Below are 19,258 nucleotides of genomic sequence, written 5' to 3' on the forward strand. Positions count from 1 at the left end.
AAAGAGAGAGATCAGGCCCTGGGGCCTGGCTCGCATGCTCAAACCTACAGCAATACCAAGCCCCTGTCCCACTATGAGGCTCGGCCCAGGGCCACCGCAGGGCCCCCCAGTGCCCAGAGCCAGAACAAGGCAGTGCTGCTGTCGCTCCTCAGACAGCAGCAGCAGATGAAGCAGAAGCAAGGTCTGTCCTTCAGACCACAGCTACCCCATTCGGCCAGGTAAGAATACAGCTCACCCTGAACTTTATCACAAGACTGCTCATTGTGTAACCATTACTTTTATGTGACCAGAGTTTGATATCATGAAGCAGGCTTAAAATACTTCATTATAAGAGTCAAGGATCGGGGTCCTGGGTGGCGCAACAGTCAAGCACTGCCGTGCTGGGGCGACACTACAGTCTGGGATTCAATGTCACAATAGCCGTGACCGGGAGCCCCATAGGATGGTATACAATTGGTCCAGTGCCGTCCGGTGTAGGGGGGGTTTGCCCGTGGGGTTTTCCTTGGCTCATCGTGCTCTAGCGACTCCTTGTGACCAGGGCCAGGCACCTGCAAGTTGACTATGGTCGTCAGTCGAGCGGTGTTTCCTCCGACACGTTTGGTTGGCTGACATCCGGGTTAACGTGCAGTTTGTGACAAGTAGGTGGTCAGATGGGTCATGTTTCGGAGGATGCATGACTCGACCTTTCGCCTCCCCCAAGCCTGTTGAGGAGTTGCAGAGATGAGCCAAGAGACCTAATTCGGGGAGAAAACAGGGTAAAAGAATGTGCTTGTGGCTATACCACTCTGAACACAGCACTGGTTCACAGTCAGTCGCCTGGTTAAGTAACGGACAGGAGACCACCTGTTCACAGTCAGGCCTGGTTAGTAACGGGACAGGAGAACCACCTGTTCACAGTCAGGCCTGGTTAGTAACGGGACAGGAGACCACCTGTTCAGTCAGGCCTGGTTAGTAACGGGACAGGAGACCACCCTGTTCACAGTCAGGCCTGGTTAGTAACGGGACAGGAGACCACCTGTTCACAGTTCAGGCCTGGTTAGGTAAACGGGACAAGGAGACCACCTGTTCACAGTCAGGCCTGGTTAGTAACGGGACAGGAGAGACACCTGTTCACAGTCAGGCCTGGTTAGTAACGGACAGGAGACCACCTGTTCAGTCAGGCCTGGTTAGTAACGGGACCAGGAGACCACCTGTTCACAGTCAGGCCTGGTTAGTAACGGGACAGGAACCACCTGTTCACAGTCAGGCTGTTAGTAACGGACAGGGACACTGACAGACCTGTTACGGCCAGGACCTACCTGCAGTCAGGCCTGGTTAGTAACGGGACAAGGAGACCACCTGTTCAGTCAGGCCTGGTTAGTAACGGGACAGGAGACCACCTGTTCACAGTCAGGCCTGATTAGTAACGGACAGGAGAACACCTGTTCACAGTCAGGCTGGTTAGTAACGGGACAGGAGACCACCTGTTCAGTCAGGCCTGGTTAGTAACGGGACAGGAGACCACCTGTTCAGTCAGGCCTGGTTAGTAACGGGGACAGGAGACCCACCTGTTCACAGTCAGGCCTGGTTAGTAACGGGACAGGAGACCACCTGTTCACAGTCAGGCCTGGTTTAGTAACGGAACGGAGACCACCTGTTCACAGTCAGGCCTGGTTAGTAACGGGCCAGGAGACCACCTGTTCAGTCAGGCCTGGTTAGTAACGGGACAGGAGACACCTGTTCAGTCAGGCCTGGTTAGTAACGGACAGGAGACCACCTGTTCACGTCAGCCTGGTAGTAAGGGACAGGAGACACCTGTTCACAGTCAGGCTGGTTAGTAAACGGGACAGGAGACCACCTGTTCACAGTCAGGCCTGGTTAGTAACGGGACAGGAGACCAGGTGGTCTCCTGTCCCGTTACTAACCAGGCCTGACTGTGAACAGGTGGTCTCCTGTCCCGTTACTAACCAGGCCTGACTGTGAACAGGTGTTCTCCTGTCCCGTTACTAATCAGGCCTGACTGTGAACAGGTGGTCTCCTGTCCCGTTACTAACCAGGCCTGACTGAACAGGTGGTCTCCTGTCCCGTTACTAACCAGGCCTGACTGAACAGGTGGTCTCCTGTCCCGTTACTTAACGGCCTGACTGTGAACAGGTGGTTCCTGTCCCGTTACTATACCAGGCCTGACTGTGAACAGTGGTTCCTGTCCCGTTACTAACCAGGCCTGACTGAACAGGTGGTCTCTGTCCCGTTACTAACCAGGCCTGACTGAACAGGTGGTCTCCTGTCCCGTTACTAACAGGCCTGACTGTGAACAGGTGGTCTCCTGTCCGTTACTAACCAGGCCTGACTGTGAACAGGTGGTTCTCTGTCCGTTACTAACCAGGCCTGACTGTGAACAGGTGGTCTCCTGTCCCGTTACTAACCAGGCCTGACTGTGAACAGGTGGTCTCCTGTCCGTTACTAACCAGGCCTGACTGAACAGGTGGTCTCCTGTCCGTTCTTAACCAGGCTGACTGTGAACAGGTGGTCTCCTGTCCCGTTACTAACCAGGCTGACTGTGAACAGGTGTTCTCCTGTCCCGTTACTAACCAGGCCTGACTGTGAACAGGCGTGTTCAGAGTGGTAATAGCACAAGCACATTCTTTTACCCTGTTTTCTCCCCGAATTAGGTCTCTTGGCTCATCTCTGCAACTCCTCAACAGGCTTGGGGGAGGCGAAGGTCGAGTCATGCATCCTCCGAAACATGACCCATCTGACCACCTACTTGTCACACTGCACGCTTAACCCGGATGTCAGCCACACCAACGTGTCGGAGGAAACACCGCTCGACTGACGACCATAGTCAACTTGCAGGTGCCTGGCCCTGTCACAAGGAGTCGCTAGAGCACGATGAGCCAAGGAAAACCCCACCGGGCAAACCCTCCCCTACACCGGACGGCACTGGACCAATTGTATACCATCCTATGGGGCTCCCGGTCACGGCTATTGTGACATTGAATCCCAGACTGTAGTGTCGCCCCAGCACGGCAGTGCTTGACTGTTGCGCCACCCAGGACCCCGATCCTTGACTCTTATAATGAAGTATTTTTAAGCCTGCTTCATGATATCAAACCTGGTCACATAAAAGTAATGGTTACACAATGAGCAGTCTTGTGATAAAGTTCAGGGTGAGCTGTATTCTTACCTGGCCGTGGGGTAGCTGTGGTCTGAAGGACAGACCTTGCTTCTGCTTCATCTGCTGCTGCTGTCTGAGGAGCGACAGCAGCACTGCCTTGTTCTGGCTCTGGGCACTGGGGGGGCCCTGCGGTGGCCCCTGGGCCGCAGCCTCATAGTGGGACAGGGGCTTGGTATTGCTGTAGTTGAGCATGGCAGAGCCCAGGCCCCCAGGGCCTGCTGCTGCAGGGTGGCTAAGCGGAGCCCCTGGTCCTTGGGCAGGGTGACCCAGCATGTTGGTGTGGGGGCCTCCGGGCTGCAGGTACCCGCCGGCCACGGCTTTGGGTGAGCCCTTGTTGGGCTGTCCGGGCATCATCAGCTGGGGCTTGGGGTTATTTGGGAAGTCCTGGGGGTAGAGGGAGGGGCTGGTGGGCTTCTCCAGGCCGTAAGCTCCCCCTACGGGGCTCTGAGACGGGGCCGACTGGGGTGGCCAAGATGGACGGCAGGGGTGGGACCCAGAGGGGTGGAATTTGGGGGCTTGCTGCTGCTGTTGTTTTTGGGCTTGCTGCTGTTTCTGAGCGTGTTGCTGCTGTTGGAGCTGGGACTGCATCTGCTGGGCTCTCTGCTGCTGGGCAGCTAGCTGCTGGAGCTGCTGGGCAGGGGACAGGTCTTTGGAGACAGGCCCCGGGGGAAGGCGGTGGTTCTGGGGAGGGAGCTGCCTGGATGGGGGAGGCTGCTGGCTGAGGGGCTGGGGCAGGGCCGGGGAGGAGACGGTGGAGGTGGCTGCTCCCGGGAAGCTGGCGGAGTGCTGCATGGGCGGCCCCGATGACTTGGGCCTGGCGTGGGGCGAGCCGGCGCATGAGTCCTGCTCGAAGGCGGTAGAGGCCGGGGAGAACTCTGCCTTGACGCTGGCCAGGTCCGGAAGCAGGAGGCCTCCTTGTGAGGTTCCCCCAGACTGTGCGCCTGTCCCAGGGGTGGGTCCGGCCAGATCAGGAGGGTCCTTGCGGTCCTCGAAACCGTCGTTGAGGATGTCCTGGATGTCCTCATAGGCCACCGAGCGGTTGAGCTCCTCCATGAGCTCCGTCCACTCCTGCTCGTTGAGGTCAGGGAAGAGGCTGTTGCTGGCTCCGCCCCCTGACGGCAGCATGCAGGGGAGGATGTCATCCATGGGCTCCTGCTTCATCTCTTTGAGCCGGAACTCCTGCTCCCCAGCGGCGGTTCCACGATGTTCTCCACCATTGGGTATGAGAGAGTCAGCGCCAATGCCGTGCTTGGAGTCCAGGGGTGAGCGAGGGGGGATGCCGCCGTTGGACGTGCCGTTGTCTAGGCAAGCCTTTTTGGACGGGGGGTAGCCATCGCTGAAGCCGTTGACCTGACCAGGGGAGCCAGCGCTCTCCAGCTTCCTCTTCACTGACTCCTGCAACTAGAGTAAATAACAAGTCAATAAATATACAATGTCCCCATGTGGCTCAGTTGGTAGAACATGGCACCTGCGACACCAGGGTTGTGGGTTCGATTCCCATGGGAGACTCGTACGAAAATGTATGCACTCTTTACTGCTAAATGACTGAAATGTAAATTAAATGTAAACATTAGTACCATACAATAAACACATGTTGAAAACTGTCACAATGCTTTTGATTGAGATCTTTGCCACAAGCGGAGATTAAAAAATATATATATTTAAAGCAGGAATCCTTAGTTACATCCATTTTTTAAAACTTCGAAATGAACATAACTTGTAAAAACGCATCCTGAGCTTAGTTCAACTGTCATACCCCAACAGAATCCAAAATATGAGCTTGTTTTTTCTCTCCAATGTTTGTAAATAATATAAATGTAAACTGACTGTAAAGCCTCAAAACATGGTTCAAACTATCATTTTTAAAATTTATACATTTATAGCTATATAGTTATAAGATCATCTTTGAGAACTAACAACCACCAAAATAAAAACTACAGTCAGGGAGAATCAAAAATAAAAAAATGTAATGGCTTGGGGCCCCCATAATCAAAAAAAAATTGTTTGAGTCACTCAGATAACATAAGAACACATCAAAATGTGTAGAATTGTAGGAAACTTGCTTTCTCTGCTGCTGAAAAAAAATCATAAAGGGAAATAAGTATTTTGCCAGAGTGTGCTTCTGTATGGCAGTGTTTCATAGTGAATCATGTCACAAAACATGTTGCAGCGGGACGCAAGATGCTTGCAAATGAGTTTATAATTTTGGAATATTGACAAATTGCAGTTGGGATGTAAGTGGACATCGTCGCTACCCACATTTTACCCAAAAGTGTCAGACTCAAGGGATCACTATCAAACACATCAACAAGTGGTCACTCCATAAAGGTGTTAGAAGCCAAGTGTTCTTTCAACAGAACTTTGGCAACCTGTTGTTTCATGCAAACAAGTCCGAGCCACTGCGTAATGGGCAGGTCTGTCTCACGGTAGATGCTGCTATGTTTTGATAGAGCGCAATCACCGCAGACTGTTCTCCATGCATGACAATTCTCCCTAGGCGTTACAATCCGTGTTGTAATCCAAACACAACCCTCTTGTGGGTTAGGTCGTGACAACCTCATTACACAATTCTCATAAAACTTAAATTATCCTATTTAAACTTAAGTCAATTTTGACACTGGAGTAAATGTTTGACTAATATCGAAGCCACATAGGCCTAGGCCATTTTCAACTTCAGAGAAGTTGTTTTTTGCATTCAGTTGCCCTTTAAAAACAGATAGTCAGATTAACTTCATGTATCTGCGTTAGAAGTAGTTTTGCAAGCCATTGCTACCTAGCTTACCAAAAAGACTGGAAGTCTATGGGTACAGCTAGCATGAAGATATGCTTAACGGTCCTGTAAACATTACACTGCTTCACAAGGAAAATAAAACCCCATTCAACTTTCATCACTGTGTTGAGGCAAGTTACCCATTTAAAATATTAAGCCCTTCGATGTCTATAGAAATAAAAATTGTGACATTAAATAATTAAGCGGCTATTTATCCCCAGTGGTGAGGAACAGACCAGGAGTGTAACTGTCACTGATGGATTCAGACACAGAACCTTATGAGGGCAGTAATGCAACCTTATGACTTTGCTTAGGTTAGCTTCCTGTGACTGGACTGGCAGCTTGCCATAAGGTATACAAGCCATCTGCATAGTCAAACACAGTCAAACTTGACATGGGTTTTTAGGAGAGCTTTACGCAGCTCTTGGCTCATATTCATCAAGCAAGAGTGCTGATCTACGATCAGTTTTACTTTTTAGATCATAATTAATAAGGATTACATGGATGGCGGGACCTGATCGCAGCCTATTTCACAAAGCAGGTTCAATACGTTTTAGTTCCCCCCCCATGCTAGAGTCTAGGGCTGACCCCAATTAGTCGACTGGTCGATTGTTTGGTCGATAGGCTGTTGGACGACCAAGATAATTTTTTTGGGGTCGAGCAGAGGCAAATAAATAAATAGATATTTGCTCCCATCTCAGTGAACTAATGCATTGGAGGCCTGGCCAAAAATAAAACTTATGCTTGACACGATCGTGGAGCCTCCAGATGCTCGTTCCGCATCGCCATGCGACACCCAAATGTTGTAACAATGCGGAGGTTTCTATATAGCTTCGCATTGACATGACTGATTGATGGTAGGTTGGGGGCTGTACATCCTGTATAAAACACAAACTCACTTCCTTGACAACAGCTCCGCACTTCTTCGCAAAGCGCAAGAAGTATGAATGCCCTGACTTCCGCAGAGGCCACATCACCATATATGCTGCATGGTCAATGCAGACGTCTGATTGACCATGCAGCGCCCAGATGCACAATGCACTGCCCTCTCCAGAATGTGCACTCTCCCGCCAATTTGTGCGCATTCATTGTTTCATAACTTCATTTTGTGAATTGTTTGCATTTGAATGTTAGTGTATATCAATTGCCCATTACATATAATTACCAGTATTACATTTACTATTCATTCCTAATCTACAATGTTTGTTTGGTTACGGTAATTTCTGTTAATGCATTCAATATATTATTCCAGTCTTTTCACCGTTCTCATTGTCAGAGTGGATACATTGTTTGCAGAGCGCACAACCTATTCTACACTTGTGAAAAACAAGTTTTGGTTTATTTAATTCCTTTTCTGAGTTGCCAATTTAGTGATGGTCTTGTTTGACGGGCACCTGATTACAGATAGAAGTAGGCCTATAGGATACCAGGCCCGCGAGCAAAAGTAGGCATATAAAATGTGACATTTGGGGATCTGATAGTATTTCTGATTGGCTTAATGCACTGTTAGTAATGTTTTCTTCACCTCAAACAGCAAGAAAACAAAAGTCTGTCTTTCATGCAGCCATTGAGAATGACAATATATATATATTTTTAAATACATTTAACTATTTCCAGCTCTCTCCCTTTCGACAACCACTCAGCACGACAAGGGGAAAATGCTGTGCTCTGATCCAGTGGAAACATAAAATAGGCCTACCTGCTTACTTATCAGTGCTCGACTTAGGTTCCGGTACTCATTTTGGTTGTTGGTACCGTTTATATTTAGGTGCAGGAGTTTCACAATACATTTTAGTTCATATTCTATAAAAGAAACAGGAGCTCAAGCAGTAGAAATGTTGAGGTGCCAGTACTCAGCTTCGGTGAGCTCCTTCCCAAGTCAAGCACTGCTTCTCATCCCTTGCGCAAATAGCCTACAGCGGTGTCTGTCCCGAGCTCACTGGCACAGGAAACTGAGGGCCCAGAATATTTTAAACAACATAGCAAGTTCGCTAGCACAAGCTTAGGCTGGACCCAAGTTAATACAATGTTTCAAGTTCATTGCAGACAGGCCATGCATAGCCATTGTGATTGATAGGTTATTTATATCTATTCTTTCTTTTTTTTAATAATCAGGATATTTTCTACCTACAGGCTGCAATGTTTTTACTTGTTGGCTTTATGTAGGCTATTTTTACATAGTTGGCAATAGAAGTTACTTTATAGGTTTGTATCAGTTTCATTTAGATTTGGATAGAATTTTGATTTACCACATGACAATGATTGCGATATGAAGAATTTATTATAAATTAAATGGAACTGTTCCACGAAAATGTGCATATGATAAATTGCCCTTCCACATGAGAAAGATTGTCGACTCTTCGTGTAGCCTATTACAGGCAACTTCGGGAGAGTAATGGCAGAATCTGAGAAAGCCCGCAGGAGAATGGATGGGTCAGGTTAAGGTTTTTATCTTCTAGATCTCTGGCTCCCTCTTGAGGCATTTCGGTCTTATTTCATCAAACAGTAAGCTTAAAGCATCAGTCAGTCAATCTCAATACATATAGTTGATTTTAATTAAACACATAGGGTGTGTCTTGATATGGAAAAATACACATTTAAAAATGTTGACCAATCAATTTCACCTCTCTTGGGTAGGGGGCAGTATATTCACGTCCGGATGAAAAGCGTGCCCAAAGTAAACTGCCTGACACTCAGTCCTAGAAGCTAGGATATGCATATAATTGGTAGAGTTGAACAGAAAACTAAAGTTTCTAAAACTGTTAAAATAATGTCTGGGTATAACAGAACTGATATGGCAGGTGAAACCCCGAGGACAAACCCCCCCCCCCCAATTTTTTGGGGGGCTTACCACTATTTTCAATGGCTGTCACTTTTATTATAAGGCGATGTCCTCCCAGATTGCAGTTCCTAGGGATTCCACTAGATGTCAACAGTCTTTAGAAAGAGTTAAGCTATTTTTTTGGAAAATTTTGCCAGAAATTGTCATATTTTCTCTCCCGTAAAGACAACAACGATTCTCGGTCTTAAATTTTATAGTTTATTTACGTATTAGGGTACCTAAGGTTTGATTATAAACCTTGTTTGACTTGTTTGGAAAAGTTTATTAGTAACGTTTGGGATTTATTTTGTATGCATTTTGATGGAGGGAAACTGGGTGGATTATTGACTGAAGCGCGCCAGCTAAACTGAGTTTTTATGGATATGAAGGACATTATCGAACAAAAGGATCATTTGTGATGTAACTGGGACCTTTTGGAGTGCCAACGGAAGAAGATCAAAGGTAAGGCATTTATTATATTGCTATTTCTGACTTTTGTGTCACACCTGCCTGGTTGAAATATGTTTTTCATGGTTTTGTATGCGGGGCGCTGTCCTCAGATAATCGCATGGTGTGCTTTCGCCATAAAGCCTTTTTGAAATCTGACACAGCGTCTGGATTAACAAGAAGTTAAGCTTTATTTTGATGTATTACACTTGTGATTTTATGAAAGTTAAATATTTATAATTCTGTAGTTTGAATTTCGCGCTCTGCAATTTCACTGGATGTTGTCCGGGTGGGACGCTACCATCCCACCTGGCCATAAGACGATAAGATGACTTTCGGTCAACCAAGATTTTAGTTTTGTTGTGGAAAGCCCTACTAAAGTAATTTCTCCATTATTTTGCCAGGCTATGACAGAAACACTAGCCAACGAAATGTACGCTCATCTCATCTGAATGCAGAGGCCGAACCCCAGACTGACATCCTAGGCAACCAGATATCCTCAGGTTTACCCTCCTGTGCGGAGACATTTGAACGTACTGGTACAATCCGAGCAGATTGTTTAATCACGCCTGTATAGTACTGTGCACCTTGAAAGTGGAACTGACAGCATTTTAGCAACATGACATTTCATTAACATCTGTTCATATACACCCAGGACGAATGACACTTTAAAAAAAAACATTTCACAAGTGAGCATTTAGATATGGTAATTATAACATTTCCACAAATTCTTAGAATACTTAATTCCCAAACATTCTAAGGCATTTGCGAAAATTCTATACCAAGATATAGAGTGGGAAAGCGGCCGTGCGTTTGTACAATTAAAAAACACCGGAATAAAAGTGGCATTTCCATGCACTATTTATCTGTGTACATACGCATGCATGTAAACTCAGCAAAAAAAGAAACGGCCCTTTTTCAGGACCCTGTCTTTCAAAGATAATTCGTAAAAATCCAGATAACTTCACAGATCTTCATTGTAAAGGGTTAAAACACTGTTTCCCATGCTTGTTCAGGGTAGGGGGCAGCATTGGGAATTTTGGATGAAAGCATGCCCAAATTAAACTGCCTGGTACTCAGCCACAAAAGCTAGAATATGCATATAGTTAGTAGATTTGGATAGAAAACACTCTGAATTTTCTAAAACTGTTTGAATGATGTCTGTGAGTATAACAGAACTCCTGTGGCAGGCAAAAACCTGAAAAAAAATCAAACCTGGAAGTGGGAAATCTGAGGTTTGTAGTTTTTCAACTCTTTGCCTATCAATTACACAGTGTCTATGGAGTCATATTGCACTTCCTAAGGCTTCCACTAGATGTCAACAGTCTTTAGAACCTTGTTTGGTGCTTCTACTGTAAAGTGGGGGCGAATGAGAGAGGATTGAGTCAGAGGTCTGCCAGAGAGCCACACGCTGACCATGCGCGTTCACGTGATAGTTAGCTTGCGTTCCATTGCATTTTTAAGACAAAGGAATTCTCCGGTTGGAACATTATTGAAGATTTATGTTAAAAACATCCTAAAGATTGATTCTATAGATCGTTTGACATGTTTCTACGGACTGTAATGGAACTTTTTGACTTTGTCTGCACCTAGTGATCGCACCTCATGAATTTTGATTACTGGGCTAAACGTGCTAACAAAAAGGAGGTATTTGGACAAAAATTATGGACATTATCGAACAAAACAAACATTTATTGTCGAACTGGGACTCCTGGGAGTGCATTCTGATGAAGATCAAAGGTAAGTGAATATTTATAATGCTATTTCTGACTTCTGTTGACTACACAACATGGCGGATATCTGTTTGGGTTGTTTGGGCACTGAGCGCTGTACTCAGATTATTGCATGGTGTGCTTTTTCCGTGAAGTTTTTTTAAAATCTGACACAGCGGTTGCATTAAGGAGAAGTGGATCTAAAATCCCATGCATAACAGTTGTATCTTTTAGCAATGTTTATTATGAGTATTTCTGTAAATTGATGTGGCTCTCTGCAAAATCACCGGATGTTTTGGAACTACTGAACATAACGCGCCAATGTAAACTCAGATTTTTGGATATAAATATGAACTTTACCGAACAAAACATACATGTATTGTGTAACATGAAGTCCTATGAGTGTCATCTGATGAAGATCAATGGTTAGTGATTCATTTTATCTCTATTTCTGCTTTTTGTGACTCCTCTCTTTGGCTGGAAAAATGGCTGTGTTTTTCTGTGACTTGGCTCTGACCTAACATAATCGGTTGGTGTGCTTTCGTCGTAAAGCCTTTTTGAAATCGGACACTGTGGCTGGATTTACAACAAGTGAATTTGGCGCCCTGCAGTTTCACTGGCTGTTGACAAGGTGAGATGCTACCGTCCCACATACCCTAGTGAGGTTAATGAACATGCACCTGAGGAACGGTGGTTAAGACACTAACAGCATACAGACGGTAGGCAATTAAGGTCACAGTTATGAAAACATAGGACACTAAAGAGGCCTTTCTACTGACTCTCTTTCTACTGAAAACACCAAAAGAAAGATGCTGCTCATCTGCGTGAATGTGCCCTAGGCATGCTGCAAGGAGGCATGAGGACTGCAGATGTGGCAGAGGCAAAAAAATTGCAATGTCCGTACTGTGAGACGCCTAAGACAGCGCTACAGGGTGACAGGACGGACAGCTGAACGTCCTCGCAGCGGCAGACCACGTGTAACAACACCTGCACAGGATCGGTACATCCCAACATCACACCTGCGGGACAGGTACAGGATGGCAACAACAACTGCCCGAGGTACACCAGGAATGCACAATCCCTCCCATCAGTGCTCAGACTGTCTGCAATAGGATGGACTGAGGGCGTGTAGGCCTGTTGTAAGGCAGGTCCTCACCAGACATCACCGGCAACAATGTTGCCTATGGGTAAAAATCCACCTACGCTGAACAAGACAGGACTGGCAAAAAGTGCTCTTTACTGACACGTCGCGGTTTTGTCTCGCCAGGGGTGATGGTCGGATTCGCATTTATCTTCGAAAAACTGAGCGTTACACCGAGGCCTGTACTCTGGAGCGGGATCGATTTGGAAGTGGAGGGTCCGTCATGGTCTGGGGCGGTGTGTCACAGTATCATCGGACTGAGCTTGTTGTCATTGCAGGCAATCTCAACGCTATCCGTTACAGGGAAGACGTCCTCCTCCCTCATGTGGTACCTTTCCTGCAGACTCATCCTGACATGACCCTCCAGCATGACAATGCCACCATCCATACTGCTCGTTCTGTGCGTGATTTCCTGCAAGACAGGAATGTCAGTGTTCTGCCATGGCCAGCGAAGAGCCCAGATCTCAATCCCATTGAGCACGTCTGGGACCTGTTGGATCGGAGAGTGAGGGCTAGGGCCATTCCCCTGCAGCTGGTGGCTACACCAGATACTGACTGTTACTTTTGATTTTGACCCCCCTTTGATCAGGGACACATTATTCCATTTCTGTTAGTCACATGTCTGTGGAACTTGTTCAGTTTATGTCTCAGTTGTTGAATCTTATAAACTCTTCAAAAAAAGAAATGTTTATGAATGTATGTGTATATATATTTTTTTTTACTGCTATAGGGTTTTCATTATTGTTTGGATACCTTATTTAGGGAAAGTCAGATAGTCCAACTGAATGTATTCTACTGAAATGTGTCTTACGCATTTAACCCAACCCCTCTGAATCAGAGAGGTGCGCGGGTGCTGCCTTAAATCAACATTTCACATCTTCGGCGCCCAGGGAACAGTGCCTTGCTCAGGGGCAGAATGACAGATTTTTACCTTGTCAGCTAGGGGATTCGATCCAGCAACCTTTTGATTACTGACCCAATGCTCTTACCACTAGGCTACCATTTACAATTATGTATTGATTTTTATCTTACTTCCCCCCCCTCCCCACTCTTCATGCGATGCGCACTGCAGAGACATGTCCAGGACCAGAGTCTACGCAGACCGGTGCACCATAGCCAATCAGAGCTACAATAGGAATTTATGCAAACAAGCCATTTGCCACACAAGCCCGCCATCACGCAATTGAACTGGACTGTGTTTACAGGCAGCTGCGACTTCAGAGCATTAGAACACAGTCACCGAAAAATACACCTGAATGGATTTCTGCAAATACCACTGGAGTAGTCTAACATTTTGGGAATTTTACAGTCCTATTGATCAAACAACCATGAAAAGGTAGGCTCTCTCCCCCCCAGAGCAAGATGTGCTCAAATCTAACGACGAATCATTAGATAATCCCTCTCAAACTTTCAGCTAGTTGGCTGTAAAAATTGGACTGATAAAGGGGGAAATGTAGCCTACTCGTCCTTCTACAGCTTGCCTGCAAATCAATGCATGCTTGTCCCAACCAAGCACCCAATCTAACTGGCTAAAGTTGGCTAGCAAGCTACTTCAACACAAATGAGAGAACACCTTACTGACCATTTAACTCACCCTAGCAGAGCTGGTTAGGCTGTTTACATGTTATCTAGAGCGTTCGTGACTAACTATACATTTTGTCCTACGTTTACTGACACCGGTCATATTCAGCAGGTGTTGTGAATTCGCAAATTCATCAGTTATTCTGCGCTCTGGCACACTCAAATAAGAGTGCTCTGAAATCAGAGCAGCTAGATAGCTAGAGTGAAGTTGCTAACAGGAGAGATATGCTAGCTAACTGGATAACAGTTGTTCAAATTCTTGCTAGGTAACTAAATGAAACCTGCATCTCTAGCTGTGTATCGCCACCGAAAAATGATAYGAGCGGAAAAAGTCACTCACCCACTCCTCCAATGACTTGACATCCTCATAGCAGCTAGCTAGCTAACATTAGGCTCCGTGTTTTTAGCTTGCTACATTAAAGATACGGTAGCCTATTAGCCACATTATGACTGACTTCTGATCATTGCCCTTGCTAGTCTGATTGTATTTACCTTTCCAGCCTTACTTACATTCATCCGTTTTTATCCAAAATATAAACTGAAACAGTGCATCCCGAATGGAGGCAGCAAACAATGTACCAGGCCAGCTGTGATTTACAACATGACAGCAATATTTTTTGGGACTACCAAGAAATGTATCAGTGAATTATATTAAAATCAGGCATTGAACTGCAACCATCTATTCTGCCAACAATGCTTTAATGTATGGCATGGAATGTTGAGTCAAACAGAACCTATTTTAAAACCTCCTATAAAGTTGGTTTTGTAGCATAAACTGGGAATTTTATATTTTTGACTAATATGATTGTCTGTTTCATATCGGCAAAGGAGTTAAAAGGATGTCAGTTCCACCGCTGACAACATAGGCAGCTCACCGCTCCTTTGATCTGGTCTCTCACACTTCGTGCGCTGGATGTGCCGAGCTGTTTGGCTTTAGAGAGAGAGAAGAGTGTGTGCACGGCTCATCTGATCTGGCCTCATCTCTAACCCCATCACTCCCCCGGAGAAGAGAAAAGCTAGTCTAGTGACTCACTCCAGTGCTTTATGAACCTGAAAAACTGGTCTCCGTCTTCACCCTTTCACTCTATCCTCTCTGCCTCCCCCACCCCTTCTTCTGAGCAATCACCGCCATTACCCCACCTACCACAGACCCAAGTCACATGAAACTAATTAACATGTGTATAGACGGAGGAAGCCCTACAACAAAAGAGCTAGTGCCTGGGCCGTGGAGGGGAGCATGCCGAATTCCAAACCCCGGACCCAGAGCTAAGATAACGCCCGTTTTGCCTTTGAAGCCACCGGCATGGCCACAATGGGCCTCCCTGGGATGTGCAGGAGTGGAACGGAGCAGCGGGCCGGTCTAACTAAAGGCTGGGGGGACAGTTTATAGGACAAGCTTTAACCTCATACTGACTGGCCAGGCTGGAGCTGAGCCTTGTTAATATGGCACAGAGTGACTGAACGAAAGATAGGCTAGGTAGCTTGCTAACCCAGTGCCAGTCACTAGTGGGCTAGCTAGCACTGCTATTCATGAATGGAATGGAGCTATACCGTGGCATTGCATTATGTGGATCAGGAAAGGGCACAGAGCAATGATGAGTCAGAAGCTCAGAGCATTAGGCTGGGGGTGGAGTTGTTTTTTCTAATACCCCTGAGTCATCATTCATTCAGAGGGTAGTTATATTGTCCTAATGCAGCTGTTGCCCAAATGGTGGGAGAGAGTCAATTCCTACTGGGCTGTGACTGAAGCCTGGGTTGTGTAAAAAAATACATTTTTATATTTCTCAGAGACTTAAAGCTGGAATCCTTAACTGTCAATTTGGGATATTATGAGAACAAAGTTACTGCAAACAACAAACACTGTTTCCCCCCTCTGACATAATTGCACGTGCGATAGATGAGCAGAATATGTACAGCAATTTCTTTTGCCAGACTTCTCAACGGAACTCTTCTCCGTTTTGTCCACAAATCAAAAACAATACCAAATGTGCTGTGGCGGACAGTGACGCTGTTTCCCCTAATGCAGATTCCATCGTTAAGAGGGGTCACAGAGGCAAAATGCTTCAGGTGGGGGTCATGGCAAAAAAACTAAACTGTCCAAATGGATACTGCCATGGTAGGTAGGTCAGACTGCCAAGACAACCAAACGGCATGAAAATGTATTCCATCCTACTTTCCCTATCTCCACAACACATGTAAATACAAGACTGTAAATACAAGGTCGCTAAGTTGCCATGTGTAATTCAATTGTTCCTTTTCACTTTTTGGTTTCCCTCGAGTATAACATATGCCAGGGATAATTACTACAGGGTCAGTAGAGGTGACTTGAGCAAACAGAAATTTCCCCCAACACCCGATAGAGCCTTAATCAACACTGAAAACAATGGAGGCAGCAGCTTTTTTCCCACGATAGTTGATTATAAGTCCATTGGACAACTGGAAGATTGATGAAGAAAGAAACAAGCCTAGATATTATTAGAGAATGTTCTCGGTGTGAGCACTCACTGAATACTTAGCTACTTTTCTGAGCCACAAGAGAGAGAAGCAGTATTTTAATATGACTCAGCCTTCTTGAGACTTGTTTATCCCACTTTGGCTGTGCTATCAACATTCCGATAACTTAGAGATCCATGACAACTCTACAAAATGGCTGTGACTAAACATGAACTTCAGTGCCAACAATACATGGACCACTTTAGTGGACACCTCACTGTGACACAACTTCGACAGTATGCCTTGTTGAAAAAGTCCTTTCCATATTCTGTTACATTAACATTTATGTTTGAACTAATATAGCAGGAATAATGAGTTTCATCACAGCAAGAAAATTGTGGAACTGTGAACATTGTGCCCCAGCATGCCAAAGGCTGCCTAATAAATACAGCAGGACAACAATGAGAACATGTGACAGCAGCCACCCAGAATGCACACATGATACTTGCTACAACTCTTATGTGGCAATCACTGCACATGGAGCACACTGCAAATGATAGCAAATAATGCTCTTTCCTTGACTTGCAATCACTGCACATGAAAAATACTAATACTAATAAAATAACTGCCATGAAGCTGTTATCAGATTTGTGGTGAATTTGCATCCACTTTCTGAAATGGTCACTTACCGCAATCAAAGTGCTGTTTCTGCTCTGCTCGGGCGTCCCACCATCCCCTAGGTCTGCGTTGTTGCCCCCGGTCCCTGACCCTCTCTGAACTGCTTGGTCGGATGTTGGCTGTCTGTGCTTACTCGACCGCTTGGCCTTGGTTTGCAGGCACCGTTGGTGCAGTGCAAAGGTCTGCTGCCGTTCCATCTCCAGCCGCTCCCTCGCTGTGTTGTCGTAGCGGTTCTCGCAGCTGGTGTTATGCCTCCTGAAGAGCTCGATTCGACGGCGGAGTCGTTCCATCACCGCACTGTGTCGCGGCACTACAAAATCGGCCATCATCAATAAAGAGTGTTTTAAACTCTGGACTCAGGTTTCGGCAGTCGGGATAAAATGCTGAATTTGCTCCTTTTCAGGGTGGGCGTCTATACCCGGTACCCTTTTACAGAGTGTTAACTAACGTTACTGCTTCCATAGTCGACCTTTGTCTTACTAATAGACTTTAGTCACGACACTCGGAAAACGCACGAAAAAGACGATTAATAAAATATTGTTCAACTGCCTAGCCAGCAAGGTAGATAGTGCACCGTATCTATCACATCCTGAAAAATATTGCCACTAATAACTGTCTGGCTAACGTTAGCTAGCTAACTAGCTAAAGGCCCCCTGCATTGGCTAAGACAAATTCGCAAAAGCTCATTCACGCCTTGTCTATATGAATGAAAAAGTTCAAATTAAACTCATGTATCTTTAATATACTAAATTAATTCATTGTATCACAGATACGCACGTCAAATATCATTAGTTGAGACACTAATCTAGCCAAGTTACCGTTAGCTAGCTGCTCACTAAAATGCTAGTATGGGACTTCCTAACATTCCTCTGGTCAAACATCCAAAGTTTGTGCGAGAAAAGCCCATAACTTTCACTTTAGCCGCTACAGTAGCTATCTAACATTTAGCTAGCCATCGCAAAACTGAACCGTATTAGCTAGAACAAACATTTCACCGTGTAAGATTGTTATAGTTTACATTACCAACAATTAATATTTTAAAACATCTTACTGACTACTTACCCAACTTTACGTAGCTGGTTAGCTACAACAAACATACCAGTCTCATTGTGAAATTCAGTTACCGTTAACTAGCTAACGTTAGCCATGAAGTTAGCTAGCTAAACCAAGTGACGCTGAGTGTTTCTACTAAGCTAGCTAACTACTGTAGCTACAGTAACTTACTCCGGCAATTAACTTCTGCTAGCTAGGCAGGATAAAACGTCAAGTTACCGATTACCACCGACCTACAAAACACTAAAAACGTTTGCTTTGTAATAACAAAAGTGCGCACAACTTGACTTGCAAGTCAAATGTTGCCTGTGTTCTGCCTGGCGAGCTGATCGTCGGTGTAGATCCAAATAATGTGACTTGATAGCTAGCAGCCAACTGCAACAATATACGGATGTAACGGTGTTAGCTAGCTAGCTTGAAAACCAACTATAACAAAGCATGATACCCAGACTACTTCGTCCAGTACTGCAGATAGCTAGAAACACACAACCCGAATCTGATGCAGTTAGGTCAAATGCAAAACAAAAACAAATTGCGACAACAATCAAACTCTGCCCCTCTTTGCTATTTCTATTGTTTTCCAATGGACAGGCAGATCTTCGTCGCCATTTTGGAACAAGTTTTTTTCCTTTACTTTTTCTCTAACCTTATGCTTTGCAAGACAGTAGTGTCGCCAAAGATACTTTGTCGCTGTCCTCACCTCATTGTAACGATTGACAGTGAAAACAAACAATACATAGAGAGACCGTGGCATTTGCATGAATTTACAGTTAAAATTTACAATTTTGTATCCTTTGAAAACTTGTGAAAGTATGGCACAGTCAGTCAGACTTCAAGTAAGCTCAACTAACGAATACACTATCTTTATTGGAAGAATGTGTTGTAACTGATAAGTAGGTACATCAAATCGCTACACTGGTGTCAGAAGTTCGATGGCACCTGTGAGTCCATCAGAAAGTCATGTACATGTCAGGGACTTGGTATAGAGAAGTGTGGCGAATTGCTCTCCGCAGGGCAAGCGGTACGGAGTCAATCACCACCTTTCGGAGACACCTGAAACCCCACCTCTTTAAGGAATACCTAGGATAGGATAAAGTAATCCTTCTAACCCCCCCTTAAAAGAGTTAGATGCACTATTGTAAAGTGGTTGTTCCACTGGATATCATAAGGTGAATGCACCAATTTGTAAGTCGCTCTGGATAAGAGCGTCTGCTAAATGACTTAAATGTAAATGTAATGTAAATGTACGGATGCACCAAGTCTGGAACCAACAGGACCGTGAACAGCTTCTACCTCCAAGCCATAAAACKGACCCTTTTTTGACACATCACTTATGCTGCTGCTACTGTTAATTATCTCTCCTGTTGCCTAGTCACTTTACTCCTAGTTAAATGTACATCTACCTCAATTACTGCGTGCTCCTGCACATCGGCCCGTGTATATAGACAGCCAAGTTATCGTTACT

The 19,258-nt window shown here is 45.4% G+C and overlaps 1 protein-coding gene across 3 annotated transcripts in view; it reads right to left on the reverse strand.

The window, feature by feature from the left end:
* LOC111965813 (mastermind-like protein 1) overlaps positions 1 to 18,580 on the reverse strand; it is a 26,188-nt gene extending 7,608 nt beyond the window's left edge. The window contains exons 1-3 of one of the 3 annotated variants that reach the window (XM_023990138.2): positions 17,803 to 18,578; positions 16,752 to 17,050; positions 3,167 to 4,558 (exon numbers count right to left, since the gene is read on the reverse strand). In XM_023990138.2, coding sequence (XP_023845906.1) covers positions 3,167 to 4,558; positions 16,752 to 17,030 — 1,671 coding nt within the window. In that variant the 5' untranslated portion in view covers positions 17,031 to 17,050; positions 17,803 to 18,578. Of the gene's footprint in view, positions 1 to 3,166; positions 4,559 to 16,751 lie in introns of all 3 variants that reach the window. The other 2 variants (XM_023990137.2, XM_023990136.3) reach the window with 2 other exon arrangements.
* Between the last annotated feature and the right edge of the window lie 678 nt (positions 18,581 to 19,258).

This window comes from Salvelinus sp. IW2-2015, linkage group LG6.2 (assembly GCF_002910315.2).
Source record: "Salvelinus sp. IW2-2015 linkage group LG6.2, ASM291031v2, whole genome shotgun sequence".
Classification (NCBI taxonomy): Eukaryota; Metazoa; Chordata; class Actinopteri; order Salmoniformes; family Salmonidae; genus Salvelinus; species Salvelinus sp. IW2-2015.